At 37.5% G+C, this 27,158-nt stretch overlaps 1 protein-coding gene across 6 annotated transcripts in view; it reads right to left on the bottom strand.

Annotated features, from left to right (window-relative positions):
- Positions 1 to 27,158, bottom strand: part of LOC149567419 (uncharacterized) — a 188,463-nt gene that overhangs the window by 14,278 nt on the left and 147,027 nt on the right. For 4 of the 6 annotated variants that reach the window (XR_016362413.1, XM_089820597.1, XM_089820598.1 and 1 more), the window contains one exon: positions 19,241 to 19,556. Coding sequence is in view for 4 of the 6 variants with exons in the window: in XM_089820597.1 (XP_089676723.1) it covers positions 19,241 to 19,556 (316 nt within the window). In the remaining 2 variants the exon portion in view is untranslated. Of the gene's footprint in view, positions 1 to 16,676; positions 16,802 to 19,030; positions 19,091 to 19,240; positions 19,557 to 27,158 lie in introns of all 6 variants that reach the window. The other 2 variants (XR_016362412.1, XM_089820599.1) reach the window with 2 other exon arrangements.

Consider the following 27,158-nt stretch of genomic DNA (forward strand, 5'->3'; position numbering starts at 1 on the left):
AACCTTACAAAAACATTCAATCAATTCAAACCATTCAACATTCAACTTTATTTTGATCAAGTTTGAGGACCTTGCCCACTGAAGAACTCATAAAGTTTAAATTCGCTCTATAAAAGCTTTGAACAAGGTGATGAGGTTCGAAGTGAAGGTCTACCTACCTAGGTGTAGCGAAGCCTAAAGTGTAGGGGAATTGAAGTCATTTCTATTTGTTGGCCAAAACTATTGGGTAATCCTATTGGAGAATTGGCAAAACTCCTACATTTCCAATCTGTGGTTTTGGGAACCAACAGACACAAATCATAGTCAAAGCTTCTAATTTTCTCTATCACAATTGCTTCTAGTTAGAGCTTTGAATCCAATTGCTTCTTTGTATTCACTTTTCTTCCAATTTGTTACTACACAATCAAAGGTAGTTTGGCAGAGCTCTCTTGCATAAAATAAAAGATGATTTTTATAATGAGGGGGACACTCCTTATATAGGAAAAGAAGTGAGAGAAAGAAGGAGAAAAGGTGGGAGTAACTCAACCACCTTGACCTGGTTAAACTAGGAAAGACGATTTATTGGATTACAAGTACTAAAGGTTCATGTAGTCGAATTACATGCAATTGGATTATGTGTAATCTATCTTTTGCATCTACAAAACTAAAAAATGCTAAAAACTAAAAGAAAAAGATGGAGAAAGTTGAATCAATCCTAAAGATTGTCAACAAAATCCCTATACTTGGCAGTACAATCATGAAGCATGGGAAGATTTGGAATCTTCATCTATTGTGAAATGGCATCAACCCTGACTGCATTGGCATGACCTGTTTTTACAACTTGGTAGTTTTCCGCATTGGAATTCCACAAGTGCTTTGCTGCAAACTTGTATGTTGCAAACTTGTTCATTGTATGCGCTCTAAAATCCTCTTAATCAAATTCAGCATTAACTCTATCAGTGAACTCTGAAGTCATTTCTTCTTAGGTGAACAAGTTGTCATCGTCTTGCATCCCATCATCTTAGATAGCCTATGATCTCTATTTCCATAGCCTAGTAGCTTTCTAGGGCTCCATGTGTTTTTGTCAAAAGCTTTTCCAATTGGATTCAACATCACACCAGTATCCTCAATCTCAACCCCTTCTAGAATATGAATCATGTCAAGGTCGATAATTTGCTGCAAAGTAAGCCTACAATCGTCCATCTTGATGATATCTACCTCGCTACATGATATCTACCTCGCTACATAGGTCAATCCATACATCCTCCATGCGATGAACATGGTTGAATGCCCTTTTTATCTTTGAATGCATACCTCTATAGTCAAGGTCGGATTTGGCCTTGAACTTCTTCAAGGTAATGAGTTGAAGTTCGAATTCCATGGCTTTTGCCTTATACACTGAGGTAAGTGCACATTGGTCAATCTAGAGAGGTTTGGCAGTGGTAATGTTGAATCCTAGCCTATGTTGGCTTCTCTGGTATGATTGTAAGCTATTCGGCCATTTCCATGAAAATTATCCTATCAGTAGGATAGCTTGTTACAGTGTACATGTGCTCTTCAAAATAACCATCTCTCAAGTTAGTGAAAGTCACAAAGTGCAAGAAAATTTACCCATAGTAATTTACTCTCTCCTGTGCCTCATCCAATGCTCTTCTGGTCGCCAACTCTTTGTTGAAAAGGCACTTAAAATGCCCAAAAAATGCATCCTGCACCCTCTTGTAGTGATGCTTGCTCTATGTTAACGTGAGCTGATCATAGTAGTTCCAAATGGGAACCAAAGATTGATCTCCCTTAGTAGAGAGTCCTGAGAACGTCCCCATTGCTTCAACAATATAGACCAAGTATGAATTAACAACGAATGAGGATGACATCCCCATATGAATCAACTGCTCACACAATGTTGTGCTCATGATTTCTCCCCAATAGATGAGTTCTCTATGTTCAAGAATTTGATAGATGAAATTAAACATCTAGATTTCAAAGTGATTAGACTCTTTGAGACCATTGATTCTACTTAGAAGAGTTATCAAATCATTAAACTCTTGAGAGAAGTCAAACCTGTGTATTGTCTTTGGCCATCTCAAAAAGTTTGATCTTTTATTGACCAACCATTTGTCATTTGCATGCCTTTGATAATCCATCTTGCTTTGATTCCACAATTGCATAAATATTTCCTTGGATAGATCTACACATTCTGGAGATGTACGAACTTTGAAGATTTGTTCAATCACATCCGGATCTAGGCTAAAACGTACCTTATTGTCTGCATCCTTAACTGTCTTTGACTTGAGGTTAAAATGATGTGCACATTCCTAGACGACCTCAGGTTCAGGGGCTACCATAGGAAAGGTAGACACCAGGCGAATGTGACTTCTCCTGATATGCTACATATCTTGATTGGAAGATGTTTCAACCCTCAGCAAGAAATTGGCCATGTCAACATGACCAATCTTTGTATCTAATATTTGATCAAGGGTAGATGAAACATGCGACGGAGTTACGTGAGCTACCTCCTTATCATATTGATAATTCATTTTTCCTTTGGCCTTTGGAGGTGTGGACATATCTCATGTTGCAACATGGAAATTCCAAAGAGTCAATACATCGTCTAACAGGATTGGATCCGTGAAGGCTTGGGATTTTGAGTTTTAGTGGCGGATATATGAAGGATAGATGTTTGAAGAATGGATTGGATATTAATTGAACACATTTGATGGCTGGAAATGAAAGGGACAGCATGTATTTTGGACAAAAATGACCAAAATCGGGTTTAGAATGACGGATTACATGTAAGTAAAGTGGGGCTTTGGTTTTGAATGGCCAAGAATGCAAGTTGGGAGCATATTGATGTGTGCAAAATGAGAATTTTGGTATTTAAAAGAGTGATCTTTTACCGAAATCGTGTTAATGAAAGGTAGCCACATGTGGTAAAATTCATCATTTTTATTTGAGGTAAATATGCAATCGGATTTGGAAGATGCAATTGCATATGTAGGAAGATGGAATTGGAATGTATTTAGAAAATGGATTGACATGGAAGATGAAAGCATGGATATGCAATTGCATTCTTTGTCATGTCCCCTTTTTAATGACATGTTATTTTTTAGTGAATTTGCCTATCATGGACTCTCGTAGGCAGATGATTTTGGTGAGAGAGTCATTTTGATGATTATTTGGGGATTGGATGGCCTATTTTGCTCTTGGAGAGATGGGGTTTATCATATTTTGATTTTATGTGTTATGCGGGGCCAAAATATTATAATTTTAAGTTGAGTTACACTTTTTATTTTATAAAGTTACTTTTTATATAAAAGTGCATTATAAAGGAATTTCATAAGAATATTTTATGGATACTTCTAGAAGTTCTTAGTAGCTTCTTAGAAAAGTGAATAAATAAAGTGCTTGGCCCCTCATTTGGACATCCTATGACTTGAGTTTACACTACTTTTCTCTTTTAGCATTTGTGGCGCCATCTTGGTGTACAGATTGTAATTTGATTATTAGGAACGGAGTCTCCTAAGGATTTGCATAACTAAGGAGGTGAAATATCCTTTGAAGGGTTGCACTTTGGAAGTGGTATTTAGGTACTTCAAGATGGGCTTATTTGGACATTTCCAGTAGGGTTCGATTTTCAGCCTGGACATACATTTTCGCTCATATCTCACTGTTTGCAGGGAGTTTGATTTTAATTTTCTGGGAGAATTTTCCTTGGAGCCTTGCGATTATTTCTATAGCATTTTCGGCACCTTTCAGCCCAGCATTTATTTTTGCTAGGTGCCGTACATGTACGGCTGTACCTGCAAGTCGTACGGTCAACAATTTTGAGGGCAGGTTGGAGTTGCATTTTCATCATTTCGTCTTCAGCATTTAGTCTCCAACATTTGCTCAATGCAGGTTGTTTCATTTCAGTTTGTAGTTGTAAGAAATTCTCAATTGCATTCAGCCAGTGAGGGTTTGTTTGTAATATGCCTTGTTGTAATGCTTTGGGTTGAAAAATCGCATATCATATGTAAAAGCATTTGGTTATCATTGAATAAATATATTGGCACTATTTTACATCAACTATTTGAGTAGATTTGTTGCACAACAATTTCCTTTATTCAACATTTGACTTTCAGCAGTGTATTTAGTTTGCATGTCAAGTGTTTGACGGAATTTCACAATTCAGTATTAGTGGTTATTAGTGGCCTATTGGCAAGGGCCATTACAATGGTATCAGAGCAGTGTTCTTGCCATCCTATTGGATAAAGGATCTTTATGCATTCTTCAGCTTTTGGGTATCACAAGTATTATACACGCAAGAGAGCAGCAACTAAAGGTGAGCAGGAATTCAGAGATATACTTACTATGGGTGAAAGACAGTCACAGAGTCCACCTAGAGTCTCCAAGACTGATGAGGATGAGGCTAGAAACTTCTTTCGGGCTATGGTTACTGGACAGCAGGAGATAGTTCAGTCTATACGTGCATTGACTATTATGATGGAAAGAGTTGCTCAGCCAAGGAATCAGGAATAGGGTAGGGGGACACTAGAGCAGGATAACAGTAGTGTAGCAGGTTCACAGGGTGCTCCTAGGCATAGGTCATGGACTGCAAACAGGCCTACATATCCTACATTCCTTAGAGAAGCGACCCAAGAGGCAGTAGAGGATGATATGCCAGAGGACTTTCAGGATGATCTTCGAGCTACGGACGCAGAATGGCAGGCACTACCTCCCATGTTCATGAGTTGCTGAATTTTGATCGCTACCTGAGTCAAAGAAGAGAGCACATAAGGAGTATCAAGCAGAATTGGAGGCCTACAAGAGGTTAGGACAATGAGTTGCAGCGAGCTGCTAGCAAGCTCACCTTACCATCTTTCGATGGTAGTGGACAGATGAGAGCACAAGCCTGGATCCATAAGTTAGATACATTCCTAGCATTGAGGCCTATGTCAAAGACGGATGCTATCAAGTATGCCACTTTGCATTTAGAGGGCACAACACATGATTGGTGGTCACATGTATGGTCACATTGCAGCATAATCAAGTGACATCCTATCAAGATTTTGTGGATGGATTGGTAGAGCACTTTGATAAGAAAGACCCGGAGATCTTCTTCCCTGATCTTGCATAGCTGAGATAGACAGACAGTTTGGAAATCTACATCAGTGAGTTTCAAATTTATCAGTGATGGTGCAGGATGTGTTCGAGAAGAAGTTGGCTATACTATTCACAAAGGGGTTGTCTGAACCTCTAAAGGGGTGGATCAAGGCATTCGATCCCCCTTCATTGCAGGAGGCTATGAGGAAGACAGAGCATGGAGCTCACAACACCCTCCAGTAGGTTCACCTCCAGGAGCACTTCTTCATTCAAGGACAATAAGAAGTTTGATAAAAACAGGGGCAAAAAAGGTGACACCAAGGGTAAGTCTACTACACCTTTGGATATGGAGAAACTGAATGACTTGCGTAGGAAGAAGCTATGTTTTTACTGCAAGGATCCCTATGACAGAGATCATGATTGTCCTATGAGGCCTAAGGCGAAGGCCAATAGGGTTATGTGGGCTTACTACGAGGGTTCAGATTTTGATAATTCTGAACATGAGGTTGATCATAGCGATGCAGAGCCCAATGCCAAAGCAGAAGCTTCGGAGAGTAAAGAGGAGCCCGAGTTGCACTTACATGAGGCACGCTTGTCTAGCATTCAGCAGGAAGGATCTTTTAGACTGTGTGGTGTTCTAGTAGGGCAGAGAGTTATTACTTTGGTTGATACAAGTGCTGCGCACAATTTCATTGATGCACGTTTTGTTGAACGTCGTGGAATTATGACTGAGGAGTTTGAGGGACTACGAGTACAGGTTGTTGATGGTTACACTCTTAAGTGTAACAGGATGGTTAGAAATTTGCCCTTATGCCTGAACAACTATGAGTTCAAGGCGGACTACCATGTTGTCAACATGGGTGATCTAGATATTGTTCTTGGGATGGAGTGGTTGCGCTCATTGGGAGAGGTCACCTTCAGATTGAAGGACATGGAGATTAAGTTTGAAGTGGATGGGAAGCAACACATTTTGAGAGCCATCAGGAATGGAGACATCAGGACTATTTCTTTTAGACGACTGGAGAGGTTAACCAGACATCATGACATTGAGTGGGCAACCGTAGCACTCTCATGCCTACACAGGAGGGACAACATAAGACAGAGTATCACCCAGACATATAGAGGTTGAGAGTGAAGTATGACAGAGTCTTCAGTGACATTCCACCTGGCAGACCACCAGACAGAGGAATTGAGCACATCATTGAGTTGGAGGGTGCTAAACCCGTGATGATTACACCATACAGGCATCCTAGAGGTTCAAGGATGAGATTGAGTAAACCATCAAGGAGCTTCTTGCGATGGGACACAACAGACCTAGCAAGTCTCCTTTTGCTTCTTCAGTTGTGTTGGTGAAGAAAAAAGATGGTACATTGAGGATGTGCATTGATTACAGGGTGTTGAACAAAAGGACAATCAAGAACAAGTACCCCATTCCACGGATTGATGAGTTGATTGATGAGCTTCATAGTGCATGTTACTTCACGAAGATTGATTTGGGATCTGCCTACCATCATATCAAAGTTAGAGAGCAAGATATTGAGAAGACTGCCTTCGGATGTCATTGCGGCACTTTGAGTTTGTGGTATTGCCATTTGGGCTAACCAATGCGCTAGCTACTTTTTAGTCCACCATGAACAGGGTCTTTTGTCACCAATTGAGGAAGTATGTGTTAGTCTTCTTTGATGATATACTGATTTACAGTCGGACTTGGTAGGAGCACATGGAGCACTTGGAGATAGTTTTGGAGATCTCCAAATGTGATTTGGGCATGACAGAGCTATTGTATTTGGGTCACATCATTAGTGCAGAGGGAGTAAGGATGGATCCTGATAAGATCCGTGCTATTGTGGATTGACCTACTCTAGAGAACCTGACACAGTTGAGAGGGTTTCTTGGGTTGTGTGGTTTCTACCGCAGATTTGTCAGTGGGTACTCACGTCATGCAGCTCCTATGATAGATTTGTTGAAGAAGGGAGCCTTTGTTTGGACATCGGAGGCACAAGCTTGCTTTGAGAGATTCAAGGAGATCATGACTACGTGCCCTGTATTAGCATTGCCCAACTTCTCGAAGCCATTTGAGCTTCAATGCGATGCATCTAGAGAGGGCATTGGTGATGTTTTGATGCAGGACAAGCACCCCATTGCATTTGAGAGCACGAAGCTCCGTGGGCCAGAGAGATCATTTAGTATATATGACAAGGAGATGTTGGCTATTATGCATGCATTGGCTAAATTCAGGCAGTATCTGGTGGGTGGTGATCACAATAGTTTGAGACATTTCCTTGGACAGAGAGATCTCAATGACCGGCAGCAGAAATGGGTTAGTAAACTGCAGACTTATGATTTTGACATCTCCTATGTGAAAGGGACTTAGAATGTGGTAGCAGATGCATTGTCACGTAGACCACATCTCAGTGCTATGATTCAAATATCAGAGGATTGGAGGCACTTGATCATTGCTAAGTATGCTAGAGATTCATGGGCATCCGGGATTGTTGATGGGACAGTTGTTGATACCAGGTATACACTTGTGGATGATTTGATTACCTCCAAGAACAGGATATTCTTAGTCCCAGGATCGAAGGTGAAGCGTATTGTTATGAGAGCACTTCACGACTCACCTACAGCTGGACATCCTGGATACTTCAAAACGTATAGGCAAGTACGTGAGGGATTCACATGGAAAGGGCTCAAGGCAGATGCGTTGCAGTATGTTAGAGAGTGCCCTATTTGTCAGTAGAACAAACAAGAGCACACCTTTCCAGCAGGGCTCCTATAGCCACTTCCCATCCCTAACAGGAAGTGGGAGTGCATATCCATGGATTTCATTACGGGCTTGCCTAAGGCCCAAGGGCGAGATTGCATCTATGTGGTGGTAGACAGGTTGACAAAGTATGCACACTTCTTTCCCATCACTACTACTTATACAGCAGTGCAGGTGCCTGAAGTCTTTTTCAGGGAGATTTTCAGACTACATGGGATACCCCAGAGCATAGTGAGTGACAGGGACAGCAGGTTCTTCAGTCATTTTTGGCAGGAGGTGTTCCGTTTATGTGGCACTGAGCTCACACCCAGCACCAGTTACCACCCACAGACTAATGGGCAGACAAAGATAGTAAATAAGTGGGTGGAGAGATATTTGAGGAACTACGTGGCTGGTCAGTAGAAAGCATGGGTTTAGATGGATTTATTTATGTGAGTATTGCTATAATACTACCTATCACATGTCTATTCAGATGACTCCTTTCAGAGCACTATATGGTTATAATGCATCGAGCTTTATTGATTTGCTTATGAGTGATGTTAGAGTTCCTCATGTTGGGAATTTGCTTCAAGAGAGCAAGGACATTGTTGATGCTCTCAGAGATAATATTGCCAGAGCACAGAATCAGCATAAGCAGTATGCAGACCAGAACAGGACAGAGAGGAGTTTTGAGGTTGGTGACATGGTTTACCTCATGCTGCAGCCTTACCAACAGTCTACTCTCAGGAAGAGGGGGTCAGAGAAGCTTAAGCCTAGATACTATGGTCCTTTCAGGATTATTAGGCGGATAGGTGAGATGGCTTATGAGCTTGAACTTTCAACAAACAGTAGGGTGCACAATGTTTTCCATGTGTCATGGCTCAAGAAGACGTTGGGTCAGCATGTTGTGCCTTCAGCAGTTCGTCCTCCATTGGATGATGAAGGGAAATTGGTTCTTGTTCTTGAGTACATCATTGATAGCAGAGAGAGACAGCTCTATAGGAGGACTATCAGAGAGTACTTGGTGAAGTGGAGAGATTTACTTGAGGAAGATGCCACATGGGAGGAGAAGATATTTTGCAACATCCAGCTTTGAGATTGCTTGAGGGCAAGCAATTTCAGGAGGGGCGGACTGTCATGTCCCCTTTTTAATGACATGTTATTTTTCAGTTAATTTGCCTATCATGGACTCTCATAGGAAAATGATTTTGGTGAGAGAGTCATTCTAATGATTATTTGGGGATTGGATGGTCTATTTTGCTCTTGGAGAGATGGGGTTTATCATATTTTTATTTTGTGTTATGCGGGGCCAAAATATTATAATTTTAAGTTGAGTTGCACTTTTTATTTTATAAAGTTACTTTTTATATAAAAGTGCATTATAAAGGAATTTCATAAGAATATTTTATGGATACTTCTAGAAGTTCTTAGTAGCTTCTTAGAAAAGTGAATAAATAGAGTGCTTGGCCCCTCATTGGGACATCCTATGACTTGAGTTTACACTACTTTTCTCTTTGAGCATTTGTAGCACCATCTTGGTCTGCAGATTGTCATTTGATCATTAGGAATGGAGTCTCCTAAGGATTTGCATAACTAAGGAGGTGATATATCCTTTGAAGGGTTGCACTTTGGAAGTGGTATTCAGGTACTTCAAGTTGGGCTTATTTGGACATTTCCAACAGGGTTCGATTTTCAGCCTGGACATACATTTTTGCTCTCATATCTCACTGTTGGCTAGGAGTTTGATTTTAATTTTCTGGAAGAATTTTCCTTGGAGCCTGGCGATTATTTCCATAGCATTTTCGGCACCTTTCAGCCCAGCATTTATTTTTGCTAGGTGTCGTACCAGTCCGTACATGTACAGCTGTACCTACAGGCCATACGGTCAGCAAGCTTGAGGGCAGGTTGGAGTTGCATTTTCATCATTTCATCTTCAGCATTCAGTCTCCAGCGTTTGCTCAATCCAGGTTCTTTCATTTCAGTTTGTAGTTGTAAGAAATTCTCAATTGCATTCAGCCAGTGAGGGTTTGTTTGTAATATGTCTTATTGTAATGCTTTGAGTTGAAAAATCGCATATCATATGTAAAAGCATTTGGTTATCATTGAATAAATATATTAGCACTATTTTACATCAGCTATTTGAGTAGATTTGTTGCACAACAATTTCCTTTATTCAGCATTTTACTTTCAGCAGTGTATTTAGTTTGCATGTCAAGTGTTTGACGAAATTTCACAGTTCATTATTAGTGGTTATTAGTGGCCTATTGGCAAGGGCCATTACATTCTTGGGTGAAAATCTTCAACTTTTCTCCAAAAAAAAACCAAAACAAGCAACATGATATATACAAAAACTAAAAACTAAAAGAAAGACATACCTCTTGCTTTGACTCAAACTTTGACAACTCCAAACTTCACTTTGCATGCAATTTCATTTTTGAGATGGAAAAGCTTTGCATTTGCAACAAAGTTAATGATTTCAAGTTTATTTAGTAACTTAATGCAAAAAACTAGGGCTGCATTTGAACAAATGGAAAGCAAAGAGCCAAAGAATACAATGAATTAGCAAAACAAGCAAAAAGTGCAAGCAAAATCGAATCCTCACACCTACTTGGAGATCAATGATTACAATTTGGAGGAAAGCGAAGTAGGGTTGAGCTTGTCTTCTCCAAAATTAGGTTCTCCAAGTGTATTTGCATATGATAACCAAATATATTAGGAAAATTCAAAGTTTAGCTTCAAATCATGGTCTCCAAGGGCGAACACGTGCACTTATTTGAGCAAATGTCTCAAGAGACTCCTTCCTTCCAAAGTTTTATGCCAAATCAGGTTAAGAAGGTGTTAATGCATTAGCATTTTTGGCTTTGAAGCACCATCAAACTTCAAAACCTCTTACAAATAGTACCACAATTGAGGCCGACATTATTAAACACTTACACAAACCCGCCAGCGGTATTAGAGATGAATGAACAGCCAACTTTACTAGGAGGGTTGGCCATAGACCCCATGTTGCTGACAATAAGCAATGGCCATCACTCGGCGCTAGTCGAGATGGGAATCCTCAAAACCATCCTGACAGACACCATTGTAGATGGTGGGTCTTGATGGAGCCCTAAAGTTCAAAATTTTAGGCATCCATTTGAACATATTTTATGAGTATCAACCTCCATGATTAAGAGTACGAAGCTGTATACACTTGTTGCCTGATGATGTTAAAGACTTTAAGAGAGAAGTCAAAATATTGCGAGCTTAGAATGAGCATGTGAATGCAATCCATTTCTGCAATACATATGAAGATGATGATCATCATGTTCACAAACTGATGGAGTTACGTAAAGATGGAAAGTTCCTTGATCAAACATTGAAGTTAAAAGGATAAGTGCTAATGTAAATCTGATGCAGCCTGTCTGTTCATTAGTGAAAGGAAATTTTAACATATGTTTATGGTTAGCAAAGTCAGGACTGAAAACTTGCCTAGATCATTAATCCACTCTCTGATGTCCATATGGGAACAATTTAAATGGCAACCAAAGGCAAAAGTTTGCTAAGAGAAAAGATATGAAGCATATTGAATTCTGGATGGTTGTATATTTTGAGCACCTTCAGTGATACTTTCTGACTTTTGGTACCAGTCAATATGAAAGTAATAATGATATAAATACTAGTCAAAGTCAGTAATAAGTGGGTCTTGTTTAGAGTTCTTATGACAGGTAATTGTTGGAGAATCAAAGGTCTGTTATTCAGATGCAGTGATCAGATTGGAGTACTGGTCATGTTGACAAAAGGTACAGGAATGCAAACCAAGGCACTAATGCTTATGTAAAAAAGGGTTATGTCATCAAAACTTACCTTATGCTATAAGATCATCAGGACAGTAGTATCGATTCAAGGTGCTTCTTTTCTAAAATAGCTTACAACGCTAAGTATGGTTTCCAGATGTTGATGGGGAACGAATAAAGCTATGAGCAATAATTCCCATCTGAGCCGGACATCTTAAAGGCAATGGTTTATACTCAGTGACAATAGCAAAATTGGAAATGAAAAAGAATGATGGAAGAGATATTCAGAGGTTTTGTTGTCCTTGGGAAATCATGTTGACAGCCTAAGTAGCAGCAATTTGAGTCAAAATAGGAACAGAGGCATATTCGTCATTTTGGAGATTAAAGAAAGATTCATGATGGAGACCACTGATCTTAGTTACCGATAATTCACAGCCAAGATAATAATCATAATGATGATGAGCTTATAATGGTGTAAATGATGACTGTTGTATTCAGCAACGAGCATACAGACTATGGTGCTGACAGAGCATTGGTTGGTTAAGATATTCACTGAGACACAAGTCGTTTACAGATGGGACGATGAATTTGAGTGATTACAATTGCAGAAAGAGCCATCGAGAATTTTGAGCACTGAAGATTTGCAGTGAATATTGCCGGCAAACACACAGTTTCAATTTATTATTAATACAAGGAGACCCAAGCCTTATAAAGGGATTCATAATCTTTTCCATGAGCCAGTAATAACTGCAATTAAGAAAGATGTTTAACTAGCAATGAAACTGGTAACACCAATCAGGGAGTCAGATGAAATGGGAGACTAAAGACATACACAATCTCTGTTAGATGCGAATGAGCAGATGTTTCACCTTTTAGTCTTCATGCTTGAGCATTACCTCCCAGAGTACTATTAAAATATTCTAATGATAATTTATTTTTTTGCAGGTATTGAATACGCACAGGCTAGGATGGAATTTGCATGGATATCATGACAAGATCTCCAGTGCTTTCTGGAAAAAACAATGAAAGTTGACTTTATATCAATTAATTCCCAGGCATGGATTTTGAAAGCCTTCTCTGCGCCATGGAATGAACCAAAAAATGGACAACCTGTGATAAGATTACGCCTGGCCTCTCATTTTAAAATACATTATATATGGAACAAAGGAACTCAAGTCGTCCAGGCATTAAGCGGGGAACTCAAGCTTTATATTTTCACATTTAAAGAATATAATACATAGAAGTTACAAAACTGCCAATTATATTAAATTTACATTGCAAAGGTTATTGGTCAGTTATTTGTTATGAAGAGATGCAATGGTTAATAATGCCCCTTCATCCATTATAAATTTATGATGTAAAATTCAAACAGAACTGACATTCGATTGTTCTCATTAAAGTTTGTCACCCCTTTTAGCATTGATACTATTGAAGTTTTCTCTTTCTCTAAAGGAGGAGTTGGAGATGTGAACTAAGTAAAGGAGATTTAGATTTTTTGAGTACTAATTCCAGACATTCTATGGATCAAACTGTGTTGAATAGAGCATCAAAAGGTTGAGTGTCTTCAATACAATCTGTCCAACAATAAAATCAGTAAGAATTTTATTTGTTTTAGAGTTGGAACATATATAACTTGTCCTCTGTGGTTTTGTTGTCTATTTGTTTATAATTTACTGATTTGATAAGTACACTAAATTGTTCATTGCTATTCAGATTTGACAAATACAAATAGTGCAAGATATAATTTCTTTTCTATTATTTGTATCTATTGTGTCCACATGAGGGTTAAAGCATGATAGACTAATCTGAATACGCTAAAGTGTAACAATTTGTAGCATTGTAATAATTGAATTATCAACAAATATTATATCATCAATATCATAAAGTTGTATGTAAGAAATATATGTTTGGCTCTATTACCCAACTAGAATTTGGCACTGATCATAAATTTGCTCATAAATTTTAAATCAAATGTTGGCATTTCTCTATCCTCTTTCTTTAAGGATTTGATTTCATTTAATAATTCGTTTTAACTTTTTCTTTCAGCAGCATACAATTTTAATAAAGTAATCAAAGTTTGAAGATAAATAGTTATTAATCACAATCTAGAAGTTTTCCTTGAACACTTGCCAGTTGAGGAGTTTTTTTTTATGTTATAATTCGCTGTAAATCATCTTGGATCCGAGTTTTGTCATCTAGGATTTGGGTAAACAGGCCTTGGTCTAGCAGAACCAAAAGCGCAAAGGATTTGAATCAATCCTGTCAAGTTGGCCAAAATCGGTTAGACCCAGCATTGAGCAGGCAAGGCTCGTAGGTTTCTAACCAGCGATTTTGATTACCAACAATTCTAATCCTTCCCAAGGAGACATGGAAGAAACTCGACAAGCCTACCTTGTGGCTGACCACATTCAACCTGCTCAGCGTCGACCAACAAGGGATACAACCACTAGGGACCCTAGTGCCTCAATAGGTAACCATCAAGACAACCATTTGTGCTCAATTTCGCTATGATTCCCTTGAAGAAGGGATATGATGCCATTCATGGAAGAGGATGGCTGGTGTAGCCAAGGTGAATCACAATTGGGAAAAGAACATTCTATCTATGAAAAGAAAAGGGTGGAAGTTTTCCACTGACCTCCAAACACAGATAGTAAGTGAAGAAATGGCATCGTCATCGGAGTCTGAGTCAGATGGGAACATCGGATAGATGAGGGAAGAGCCCGCATGGATCTGAACGACAAAGGCATTTTGGAATTGGTGGAATGTTTAGGAGATGAGACTAGTTCAATGAATGGACTTTTCCATTCGCAGATGGAAGACTATGAGCTCTTCCATTCTTACATGCTTGGCATCAAGGAACCTAAAGGGGAGAAGGAGGTATTCTCGCCAGAGTTTGTAGAATACAAAGAAGGCAACGCAAAGATCAACGAGAGTCTCGCCTATCACTTTGAAGGGAAAACCATTAGATACAAAGAGCCATTAGTGAAGGCCACCGATCTTGGCGATACAGAAAACTCAAGGAACATACTTGTCAGCGACGACTGAACCTCGTACTGAAGGCTGCAGCATTTAAACTCTTCATGGAGTATAAAGATGTATTTGCTTGGACTTATAAGGATTTAGAAGGGGACCCGCCAGAGATGTGCCTTCACCGCATACCTTTGGTGCCCGGAGCCATACCTGTGCAAAAGCGACCGTACAGAATGAACAAGAACTGCGCGACATGCGTAGGTGAGGAAATACAACGAATGTTGGAAGTCGGCATAATATTCAAAGTCCAAACAAGTGAGTACGTATCAACAATCGTGATATCCATGAAGGATGGGAACCAAATCCAGATATGTGTGGACTTTTGGTGCCTGAATGTTGTCATGATAAAAGATCCCTTCCCCATCCCATTCACGGACACAATTCTCGAAGAAGTGGCATGACACAAGATGTACTCCTTCGTGGATGGATACTTTGGCTATAACTAGATCTCCATTGTTGAAGAAGATAAATTGAAAACTACCTCTATAGTGGAGAATGGAGTATACGCTTACAACCGGATGCCCTTCGAATTGTCTAACGCACCTACCACATTTCAAAGAATCATTTTACACATCTTTGACAAAATGTCGGTAGGCAACTTCTAAGCATTTTTGGATGATTGGTCCATCTTCAGTAGACAGAACAACCACTTAGTGGCACTCCAGGAATGTATGGAAAGGTGTCAGTGGACACAGCTGGCACTAAGCCCTAAAAAGTGTTAGTTCAAGGTTCCTCAAGGAAAATTACTTGGGCACATTGTGTGCAAGACAGGATTGAAGACTGACCCGAACAAAGCATGGGTGATTGTGGAAATGGAAGCCCCAACAAAGGTAACTAGAGTGAAATCTTTTCTTGGGCACATTGGATACTACAGATGGTTCATAAAGAACTACGCCCAATTTGCTCTTCCCCTTGTCAAGTTGACACAGAAGGGAGGACCGTACATCTGGAGCTCCGAGCAGGAGACTTCCTTCAAAGAGTTGAAGAATAGATTGTTGGGGTTGCCTATCTTGGCATATCCAAACTAAGACAAGGAGTTCCACGTCCATGTGGACGCTTCTAACTTCGCCATAGGTGCAACGTTGCAAACTAGCGACCATGGCTTTGATCACCCAGTATATTTTGCAAACCGACTACTTTCAAAAGCTGAGAAGAATTACAGCAGCACTGAAAGGGAGGCCCTCGGGATGGTGTACACTGTACAAAATTTTTGACATTACCTCTTGGCTGCACCATTCACCTTTTACGTGGACCACCAAGCGCTAATGTACTTGGTGAACAAACTAATCATCCAAGGAAGGATTAGTAGATGGTTGTTACTCCTGTAGGAGTCCATCAAATTCCAGCGGATGAGTTTGAATTGGTATTGAATATTATTAGTTTGTACGGAAGCATTTGATGAGTGAACAATACTTTACTTTGTTAATTTATATGTTTATTTCCTGTTCACCTATAGAAGTTCTACCCCTACGAGTATAATGTACTCCTAGTATACATATTTGTGTCATAAATGAACCCAATTCACTATAGGCTAGCAAGAAACTGCTCTAATACCACTGCAATGAGCCCCACTGGCTTACACTCTATCAATGCTGAAGAACTGATTTTTTTTCTGTTTTGGAAGTTCTATATTTTTTTGGGATTTAGAAATATATGATTTTTGTGTAATTTTCAACATGTAACATAACAATGCACATCAAATTGAAAAGCTATCACAAATTTCCCACCAACTTTAATTTCTATAATAGAACTTGCAAGTATTTACAAATGGCAAATCAAGATGCATAAACTAGTTAAATGAAAGAACTTGGCAATGTGAATGTTCAACGTTGGATCCTGTACATGATGAATTAAATAGGGATTGACCTTTAACATCAATTGCAGACCCTAGATCATTCCTAAGATGTTGCACCAACACCAATAGTGTTTTGTAGCCTTGAACAATCCAATGCTGCGGTAGAAAACTCGATCACAGCCCTCCCAATTGAAACGCTTCTCTCCAAAGGATGAACACGGCCTTAAATCTCAATGAATATGTGCAGAATTAACACTAAACTCAACATCAATACCTCTTAATTTATCAGGGACCCCTGGCTGTCCAGTCCAAGCATTCACATTACACTTCTAGTAATTATATTTTCAGCAATTTCAATACCAGTTTGTAGCAGCAGCAGCAGCAGAATTCAATGGCATTCTGAAACCAATTCAAAGTGCACAAGGCTGAGAAGAATTCACAATTCCTTCAGCATCAAATCAATCAAACCCTCATATTCCTTCAGCTCACAAATATCAAAACATAAATGCATAATGAGATGAATCGAACTTTTGTAAGAAGTTCAATTTATAACATTTAATTAAAACTTCTTCATCACACTCAACGGCTAGAAGCTTATTGCTCACACCTTTAACTTAAAAGGCTTCATCATGATACTTTCCGTTAAATTATGATTTTGCAATAGGAAGCATATTCAAACTTTAAATATAATAACTCCTTGCACTTTTATAATGACTTAATCTTGTAAGTGATTAATCAAGTAAAACTTAATTAATAAGTTCTCTTGATATTCCAAACACATGTCTTGTCAAGTATTCTTCCACATGCAAATATTGTTCGACCCAAAGAATCTCGAAATGCACTAACTGAAAACAGAAACTTACCAAACTGATTTACTATAAATCAGTGTTATGGGGAGACTCATCTCCCACCCTAGGAGATGCATCTCAAAGACAAAGATGCGTCTTGGAGACTTTTTGCATCTCCGGAGACCTCAAAAAAGGTTGGAGACTTCATGACAAGGTCTCCTAGTGTCTCCGAATCCAAAAAACTAAAGTCTCCTTGGGGTCTCTTGATAAAAAAAATGTAAAATATAAATTATTTTATTTTATGTATTATGGCCCTCATTTTAATGCTTTTTAATGCACAAATTAAAACCAATGACAATTTAAATGATTTAATCATTTTAATATTTCAAATTATAACTCAAAAATCGTTAGAAACATTTCTATTTATTTTATTCCATAATCCAGCAGCCAGTCCGACCAGCAATAATTAGAAATATTTAAAATTTTAGATAATAACATAGAATCCAACATGGAGAGTGATGATTTCTTGGGAAGCGTGAAAGCTGAAGACCTTGAGATGCATGGTCACAATGTTGTGGAGAAAATGATATTATCATCATCATACTTCATAATAGATAGATTTCTGATTTTTGTTTATAGTACAAAGTATTTTCATTTTTATTTGCATATCAGCGATTTACCATCAAACTATTTTTTTGAATTTAGAATTTGAATATGTAATGATAATCTCAGCTGTTATTAATATGATATGATGATGCTCATATGTGATATTCAGAAATCAGATATGACTATGAGATATAGTAAATGCAATTATGTGAGTTTTGAACAATCTAACTCTATATTAATGTCACATTACTATTAGTATTTACTTTAGTCTTCTAGTTTTACAGTTTTATTATTTTGTATTTAGTATTAGACTCTTTAAACTATAAAAAAATATTATCGTCTCCAAGTACCCCAGTCTCCTATTTTTGAAAAATAGTCGTACCAGTACAAATACTAGTACCAGAGACCTCCAAGTCTACCTGTCTCCTAGTAACCTTGCTATAAATAGTAAGTCGACCAAACAAAGACCCTCAGATCCAATTGTTAGCTCACAAGGTTTGCAATGATGAGCTAACATAACCATACTCCTGAAATCTGCTAAATTGGCGACATCACAACAAATTAATGATATCTATAGAGGATAATGACAATGACTTACAAATCTTATGGTGTGCAACAAAAGGATCTTAGATGCACTTGATAGCGATGAATGTGATCTTGGCCATACCACATGGATGGGCTACTAGAGATGAGGCAAGTAAGGAAACATAAGATGGGTTATGACATCCTAACATTCACAAACAAACATGGGAAATTGCTATATTTGTATAGAAAGAACATTAAACCATGATCTTATTTCTAATTAATCATTTATACCACTTTCAATTAGTCATTTATTACGATTTTATCATGCTAAAAGACCCATAACTGATTTCAGGGTAGTAGTTAAGGTTTTTTCTATAATCTTGAGGCAAGAGAGGCAACTCCAAGAGGACAGATAACCCTTCTTAGATATGTTCAATTTGAAAGTTCCTTCATGTACCTCTCCTCATCACTTTCACACAAAGCATTGGAGAAATGAGAGTCACTATTTTTTTAATGTTTGATGAAGAATGTCTGGCCAAGTTCTACTTTTCAATCATTCTAAATTAGTGCTGACATTTCTTAGAGATGTTGTGGTCAAATAACCTTTTATGGAGCACTCTTTGGCACAATGACAAAGAATGTTGAGCAATGGAAAAAAGGAACCTCTATTGTGTCCATTATAGACAGAGAGTGGCCAGCGAATTTCTACCTTCCATACTTCCTAAATTGAAGCCATACATCAGATGTACAATGTCCTCATAAATAGTTTCTGTGCAGAAGTTACAATCAAAACACAATCAATCTAAAAGACACTTCTGGAAGACAAACAGAATTTAATATCATCTGTCAATTTCACGCTTCAGGGCTTAAAACAAAATTATGTTGTCTTCAAAAGAAAAAGAGATAAAAGTAAACTTACAATAGTAGAGACATGCAACTGAGGATTCTCAGAGGTAGCTGTTAAAGGAACATTGTTATCAGCCATGGAAACAAGTGATTGTCTTGATGCTGATGCAAGATTTAATATCTCAGTCGATAGTAGTTTGTCAGACTTAGATCCATCAGCTTCAACGATTTCAGGAGAAAATTTATTGGCACCTGGGAAGATCATTCTTGCTGAATCCATTGCTTTCTTCAAATCCCCACAGTAATACAAGTAAAAGGAAAATGCCGTTACGACAAGAGCATCTCGAGGCATGTTCACCAAAGTTGAATGGAATGCCAATAAACCCAACCTACAGCATATATGCACTCAAATCCATTAAAAAAAACATAACCTGTAGACTACCATACAGGAATGCAATAAACAATCGGAAACTTCACAACTGCTAAAATATATCCAGGATTGAAAGTTTAAGTGACTGATGAATCTTAATACAAAGATATCATGACACACGATGGTTATAATGATGATGTTCAATGCCATGCAAAAATAAGTGGAATTCAATTACATAATCTGCAATGGATTGGCATGAAGGCTGGGATTTGAGGGTACTGCTGCATGAGGATTGGAATTTGAATGTACTGTTATGTGAGGATTGGTGTTCAATTATACAAACCTTGGAGCATGATTTACATTTAATTTATATATAATCAATTGACTACGACACTTAGGAAACTGTTTGCTTATTTCAACTATAGATTGTTGTAGATTTACAAATGTGCATGAAAAATAAAACCAGTGCATAGGTGAAGCAAGGTGTAAAATTTGCTAGGGGTTTTATTATTTTTTGCTGGTGTATTGGCATGACATAAACTCCTGCCATTACCTGTGCATTGGCCTTTGAAACATTTGTAAAGCAAGAAGATTGATTCAAGGAGGCAGAAATGCATTAATAGAAGATTTCTTAGGGTAATTTGATTCTTTGGTTTCAATCATACTTGGAAGACTCGGCTAGGCCTCAGCAAGACTCACAAATCCATTGGCTCACCAAGGATACTTGCCACAGACTTGTGAGCTGCGCCCTAGAATCGTAGCCTAGGACTTGGGAGTTTTGGGCTAAAACACATTGTTGGCAAGTTGGCTGTGGTAAGGTCATGGATGTTGTCATTAATGGCAATGTTATACAAGGTTAAGTTCGCTTATGACAAATATAAGGTTTGATATATTATAGTGAAGAAAATTGTCTAACTGAAGGAAACAGCGCACAGACAGCCTGTTTTTGTCAGCGAGCTTCAATGGATGTACTTAAAAAGCTATAAGTTTTGAATATGGTAGAATAAGGACTCTAAATGATATATTTATGGCCGCTCAAGATAGTATGACTGTTGGCACAGGTTTTCGATGGAAAATCAGTCAGTAGGTTAATATCGCAGAAACAGAGCACATGGGACAGCATGGTCATTTTAGTTAAGGAATTAAATTGACTTGTCAATTCAAGGACTTAGGAATGAAGGGATAACGTCCTAGATGTTAATCCTTACCTAGTAGATCTTAATGTTATGTCTTGGTAACGTGTTAGGCTGACTAATTGAAGAGTTAGTGGAAATGGTACAAAGGAAGATTATTTTGATGAGCGAAGATAAATATGCTCATGCTATGTTATGCTGATGATATGCGAGTTTTGAACATGCCATATAGATTATGTTTTGATGATCAGAGCAGAGATTGTTTATGGGCACAAGCAGATGCAAGGACCAGAAAAGGACTAATCAAATATATGAGATATCAGCATAGTCACATTTTGGTATTTCTCTATACTACTTCTAAAGTTGTATATTGTTGTAAGAGTAGTGAGCTCACTTTTTGTAATACAACTCCTAAAGGGTTGAGGCCTCTAACAAGTGCAAGTCCTCTAACAAGGACAAATACACTATATGATTGTAATAGACTCCTAACAAGGTCAAACCAAGGTTGCATGGGGACAGGGGTACTTGGGGTGCTTAGGGTATGGGTACGGGTATGGCTATTTTTCATAATAGAGGACAGGGGTACTTGGGTATGTCCAACTTTATTTTTAATTATACTTTTATATTTATAGAAAATCTGAAATTACAAGTCATGATAAAGGTTTTTCAAAACAAGAACAGTGATAAAGTTTGCAAATGTAATGTATTGTTTTCAGTTTTAGATTTGCTATATGTTTCTAATAATAATATATGATAAATTTTTAGATGCATAACAGAGAAGGCAGACTTTAAACATGAACAAGGAGATCATAAATCATATGACAATGACATATTTCAAATGATAAACTTTTGACTTGAACAGTGATAAAGTTTATTGTTAATCAATATTGTATCAAATTTTCAAACTGATTAGGTATTAAATTAAGCTTGATAAACAACAAGCTGATACACAAACAAAAAACTGAGAAAACAATGATCAGAAATCTTAATCAAGGTCCTTAGCTATGATGTTCTCAACTGAGTATCCGGTACTTGGGATACGTGTACTCAGTACTTGGGTACATGGGTACGAGTACTAGAGGTGTGGGTACGAGTTCCCATGCAACCTTGGGTCAAACCCTTTCAAAAGGGAATTTTGGTAAGTGGATTATTTTGTGGGTACCATCCCCACTGGGGATTTCCTTTCGTCAGGGTTTCCCTAGTTAACAAATATTGAGTTACGAGTTTCTTGATGGTTTTCTTATTATTACTGTTTAGTACATTGTTTTATGCAAGTTTACAGTTTATTTATAATATCCATAATTAGACAAAATGTGTTGGAATACTGATTCACCTCCCCTCCCCCCCACACCTCTTGGTATTCCCTATTTCTAACAATTGGTATCAAAGCTCAGCTACTCAGAGGAAGTCTAACACCTTGAGGGAGATCACTAGCAATATAGAAGACTTGCAAAGAAATTATGAGGCGGCTCTTGAGGAATTAGATCAGGCTAATGATGAAAAAGAAAGATTAAAGACCAAATTTATAGATGCTCAAGATTTCATTCAAAAGCTGAAAGATCAGATAAATTCAAGATCCAAGAGGAAAGAGCATATAGATTAAGTCAAAGAATCAAAATCAGTTGCCAAGCTAATAAAAGAGAATGAAATATTGAAGCAGAACTTGAGATCACAACACTAAAGATGAGTATGATGTCAGATGAAAGAAAAGAAGAAGCAGACCTAAAAATTGATGTTACAAATTAAAGACATGGCTTACTAAGGTAAAATCTTTAACTTGAGGATATTAAGTTAAAATATACTGAACTTGAGAAATATAACAATATAGTGAAAGGAGAACTTGTTCAGACCAAGCAACATCCAATAAAGTTATATTCAAGTGCAGATAAACTTGATGAGCAATTAATCGCACAAAAACCTAAACGAGACATGATATGGATTGGCTAAATTGAAGGAGAATCTTCTAAAGGGTCAAAAATAAAATTTGAGCATGAACATGAACCTAATCAGTCATTAGATCATATTAACTGAACTAAAGGATGGATTGAGGAACCTAGAGATCACAAGTGACCATTCGAAGGCAGATACTTTACATGCAACAAGTATGCACACATGAAGAAAAATTGCAGAGGTAGCTTAGATACTAATCCTTTTACTGGTTATTGCTACAATTGCTTTCTTTATGAACAGAAGTCACATGAATGCAGAAATCCTAATTAAAGATTAAACATGTGGACAAATGAAAGGACTAACACAACAGCTAGCAGACCTTTGTGAATAAATAACATCATCAATAATGGAGTTATGTGCTACAAATGCAACAACTTTGGACATATTGCTAGAGATTGCAGATTACAGATTAATCAGTTTGGATGAAGTCAGAGAGATACAAAATGATACTTGAAAAAGAACTTGATAGGTTACAAAGAACCTTCTCCACACTAGTGCAGTTGCATGGAACATACATGAAAGAGAATCTAGACAAGGTGATAGATGAATTTGATGATCATTTCACCACTTTGACTGAGACAACCAAATTGAGAGCTCAACAAGAATTTGAATCAGTACAATTTCAAAAGGTATGTGATAATATAGCAAATGATTTACAAGTCATTGATGAGTGTGTAAAGCAAATTAGAGGTTGCATTGCACAAGGCAAGCTAAACATTCATATGAAGAGTTCACACCTAAGGACTTACATGGAGCAGAGATAGCTACATATGCAATTTGTACAATAATTCATGTGGCAAAGTCTGTTAAGAAGACTTGAGATATTGAATAAGCAACTTTGAGAAGAAACTTTTCAGACCTTATTAAGCACACTGATCCATAATTTTTCTTTGTACATTTTTATATATGACTCACATTTGTCATTGATGTCAAAGGGGGAGTGAAGACAGTGAAAAATATATGAGGCATATAAGCTAAGAGGACCAGCAGTTATGAACAAAGGGGGAGTATAGATGCAGGTATGGATAGCATAGTTATATGTAAAGATGATAGACATTTTGTATGGCCACAATTTTGTTATGAGATTTTGAAGACCTTTTTGATACTTAGCCAATTTTTCACAAATATTGCTATTAATGCCAAAGGAGGAGATTGTTGGCAAGTTGGCTGAGGTAAGATCATGGATGTTGTCATTAACGACAACATTATACAAGTTTAAGTTCACTTATGACAAATATATGTTTTTATATATTATAGTGAAGAAAAATGTTAAGTATAACTGAAGGAAACAATGCACAGTCAGTTTGTTTTTGTCTGTGAGCATCAATGGATGCACCTACAACACTATAATTTTAGAATATAGTAGAATAAGGGCTCTAAATGATATATCTATGTTCACTCAAGATAGTATGAAAGCTGACACAGGTTTTGGATGGAAAATCAGTCAGCAGATTGATATCGTAAAAACAGAGCACATGGGACAGCATGGTCATTTTGGCTAAGGAATTGAATTAACTGTTCAATTCAAGGACTTAGGAGTGAAGGGACAACATTCTAAATATTAACCTTTACCTAGCAGATCTTAATGCTATGTCTTGGTAACGTGTTAGGTTGACAAACTGAAGAGTTAGTGGAAATGGTATAAAGGCAGATTATTTTGATGAGCGAAGATATATATGCTCATGCTATGTTATATTGATGATATGCTAGTTTTATACATGTTGTGTATATTATGTTTTGATGATTAGAGCATAGTAGAGGTTGTATATGGGCATGAGCAGATACAAGGAACAACAAATAACTAATCATATATATGAGATATCAGCAGTTACATTTTGGTATTTCTCTATACTACTTGTAAAATTGTATATTGTTGCAGGAGCAGTGAGCTCACCTTTTGTAATACAACTTCTAACAGGGTTAAGGTCTCTAACAAGGACAGATACACTATATGATTGTAATAGACTCCTAACAAGGTCAAAACGTTTCACATGGTACTTGATTAGTGGATAATTTTGTGTGTACCATTCTCATCAGGGTTTTCCCTTGGCCAGAGTTTCCCTAGTTAACAAATATGGAGTTATGAGCTTCTCTGTGGTTTGCTTATTATTACTGTTTATTACATTGTTTTATGCAAGTTTAAAGTTTATTTATGATATTGATATTTGGGCAAAACGCGTTGAAATACTGATTCACCGCCCTCCGGAATTCCCTATTTCTAACACACTTGTCCTTGGCAAGAAATACCTGGCCACTTAAAAAAAGAAAACATCTTTTTTTGTTTTCTCATTTTATTTTGCTCTTTGGTCCCCAAAACAGATCTGCATTGTGAAATAGGATGTGAATAAGTGAAGCATATGAGATCAAAGATTTTTTAATTTTATTTTTTGATAAAACTATGGTTTTCTTCTTTGTGGAGTCCTAGCCAAGTTTCTTGCCAAGTTCTACGTCTAAGTCCTATTTTGGGCTACTGATTCCATGACATCCAAAATTTATAAATTTGGTTTATATAATACAATTGATGGTGAAGAACCAAGCATGGTGCATAGGTGAGTTGGCAAAAGTAATTTAAGTGAAGGAGACTATGATTTCAAACATTGATCATGCTTCAATATTTTTCCACATAATAATTTCTTATGGTTCTATATAGGAAGGTAAAGGATTTACTAATTTGAATTTTTTTTTCAATCAAAAGTTGTTTAGTGGAGTTTAGGTTTATGTAGGACTTTCTGACGGATAGGACAAGACGAAGAATGATTATTCCACATGCATTAAAACTTTTTATTGCAATGGAGACATTATCGACAGAATCCAATGTCCCTATTTAGATGAGTACTATTATGCAAAGCCATTTATGTTTTATTCGACAATTAAGATCTAAGGGTCCCATCAAAGGTTGCAAGAAATAAAGGCAGGAGGACATGTATCATCTTGAGCTAGCTTCTCAATTAGGGATGACTGATTGCATGAGAAGCATCTTTCTTATTTATATCTCTTCAAGGATCATGGTGAGATAATGGAGTATATATAAATATACAAATTTGGTAAGTAGTGCCTACGAATAGTTGAGTTTTTCTTGATCCATATTTAGTGCGTTACTATGGATGATTGGATTAGTCTTAATTCTCAGTTGATTTGTGGTTATGTTACTGTAAATAATAAGGTGTCTCGATTCAGAGTGTCATGGTTATGTACAATGGAATATGTCTCAATTCACATGTATATTGCAGGTTTGAAAGTCAGGAGATCCACTTAAGTGTTCAATTTTATTTTTCATGGATGAGTGACAAGGATTAGTGAGGTCACTTCATCAAAGCCTCCAGAAGGGTTGCTGTTATCAACTCTTGTAGTGTTCCACCCCTTGTTCAAATTGATGTGATATGGGCTGGAACATAAATATTACATTGTTAGTTAGCAGTTTATAGGTTAGTATAATTTTAAATTAAAATATAATTAGTTGGGAAGCAGCTTTCCCATAGGTTGGTTGGTTGATGGGAAACAAAGGCTTCATAATCCATTGAATTGTAATGTGAGTTCATTCACTTTGAATCCTGATGAGCATCAATATTATATTTTTCTTTTGTATTCCTATGCAATGACGGTGTTGATGTATAGCATCAATAGAAGTAATGATATGAGCATTTTGTTCATCAGACACACACACACACACACACACACACACACACACACACGTTTGGATGATTATCATAACACTTCATATTACTATCGGCAAACTTTGTGATATGTATATTACCAATGGCCTTGTGTTTGGCGCTGATCACATAAATTGTTGCATTGGTTATTGTTTCTATGTTGCCGGATTCGCACCCTGGAGCTCGGGTCCAAGTCCGGACTCATCCAGGTCCGGATTCGAGCCCGAGTCTGCGACGGGTCCGGGCAAGGTCCGCGTTTTGGTCTGCAGGTCCTCCCGAGTCCGTGCACGGACCCTGCCCGCACCCGTCGCAGACCCAGGTGAATCCGGGCGGACCTGCGGCAGGTGGGGCCAAAAAGTGGCCCAAAAAAGCAATAAAATTATGTTTTTTTCATTTTTTTTTTGCCAAACCAAGTAAGGCCTATTAGATGCATTTCATTCATCTAATCTCTCATTTGCTTTGTCATTTTGCTCTCTCATTTTGGTGTGGCCATTTTGCAAGTTTGAAGAGAAGGTTGTAGAGATTGTTTGTGGAGTTTCAAATCTTTCAAATAATCAGTGTTGAGTGTTCCAGGTATGCATTTGATCCTTCCTTTTGCTTCTTTCATAGCTTGATTTTAGTTTTTTAATTTTTTTATATTTATTGTTCTAAATTTTTATCAAGTTTTGTATAAGTTTTGAAATATTTTTTTAAATTTGTTTTTATAGATTGCAAGAATCCAAGAATGAGTAGTCAGGGTTCAGTGGGTGGGGTGGGATCCCAAAGATTTAAAATTGATAAAGGCTCTCCTTTGTGGAAGTATACAACAAGAATTGAGCAATGTGCTGGTGGGGGAGGGTATATATGGAAATGCAATTTTTGCCAAAACCAATATAGAAGCTCCTA

Source organism: Cupressus sempervirens, chromosome 3 (assembly GCF_028749045.1).
Source record: "Cupressus sempervirens isolate cs-2001-9-10 chromosome 3, ASM2874904v1, whole genome shotgun sequence".
NCBI lineage: Eukaryota > Viridiplantae > Streptophyta > Pinopsida > Cupressales > Cupressaceae > Cupressus > Cupressus sempervirens.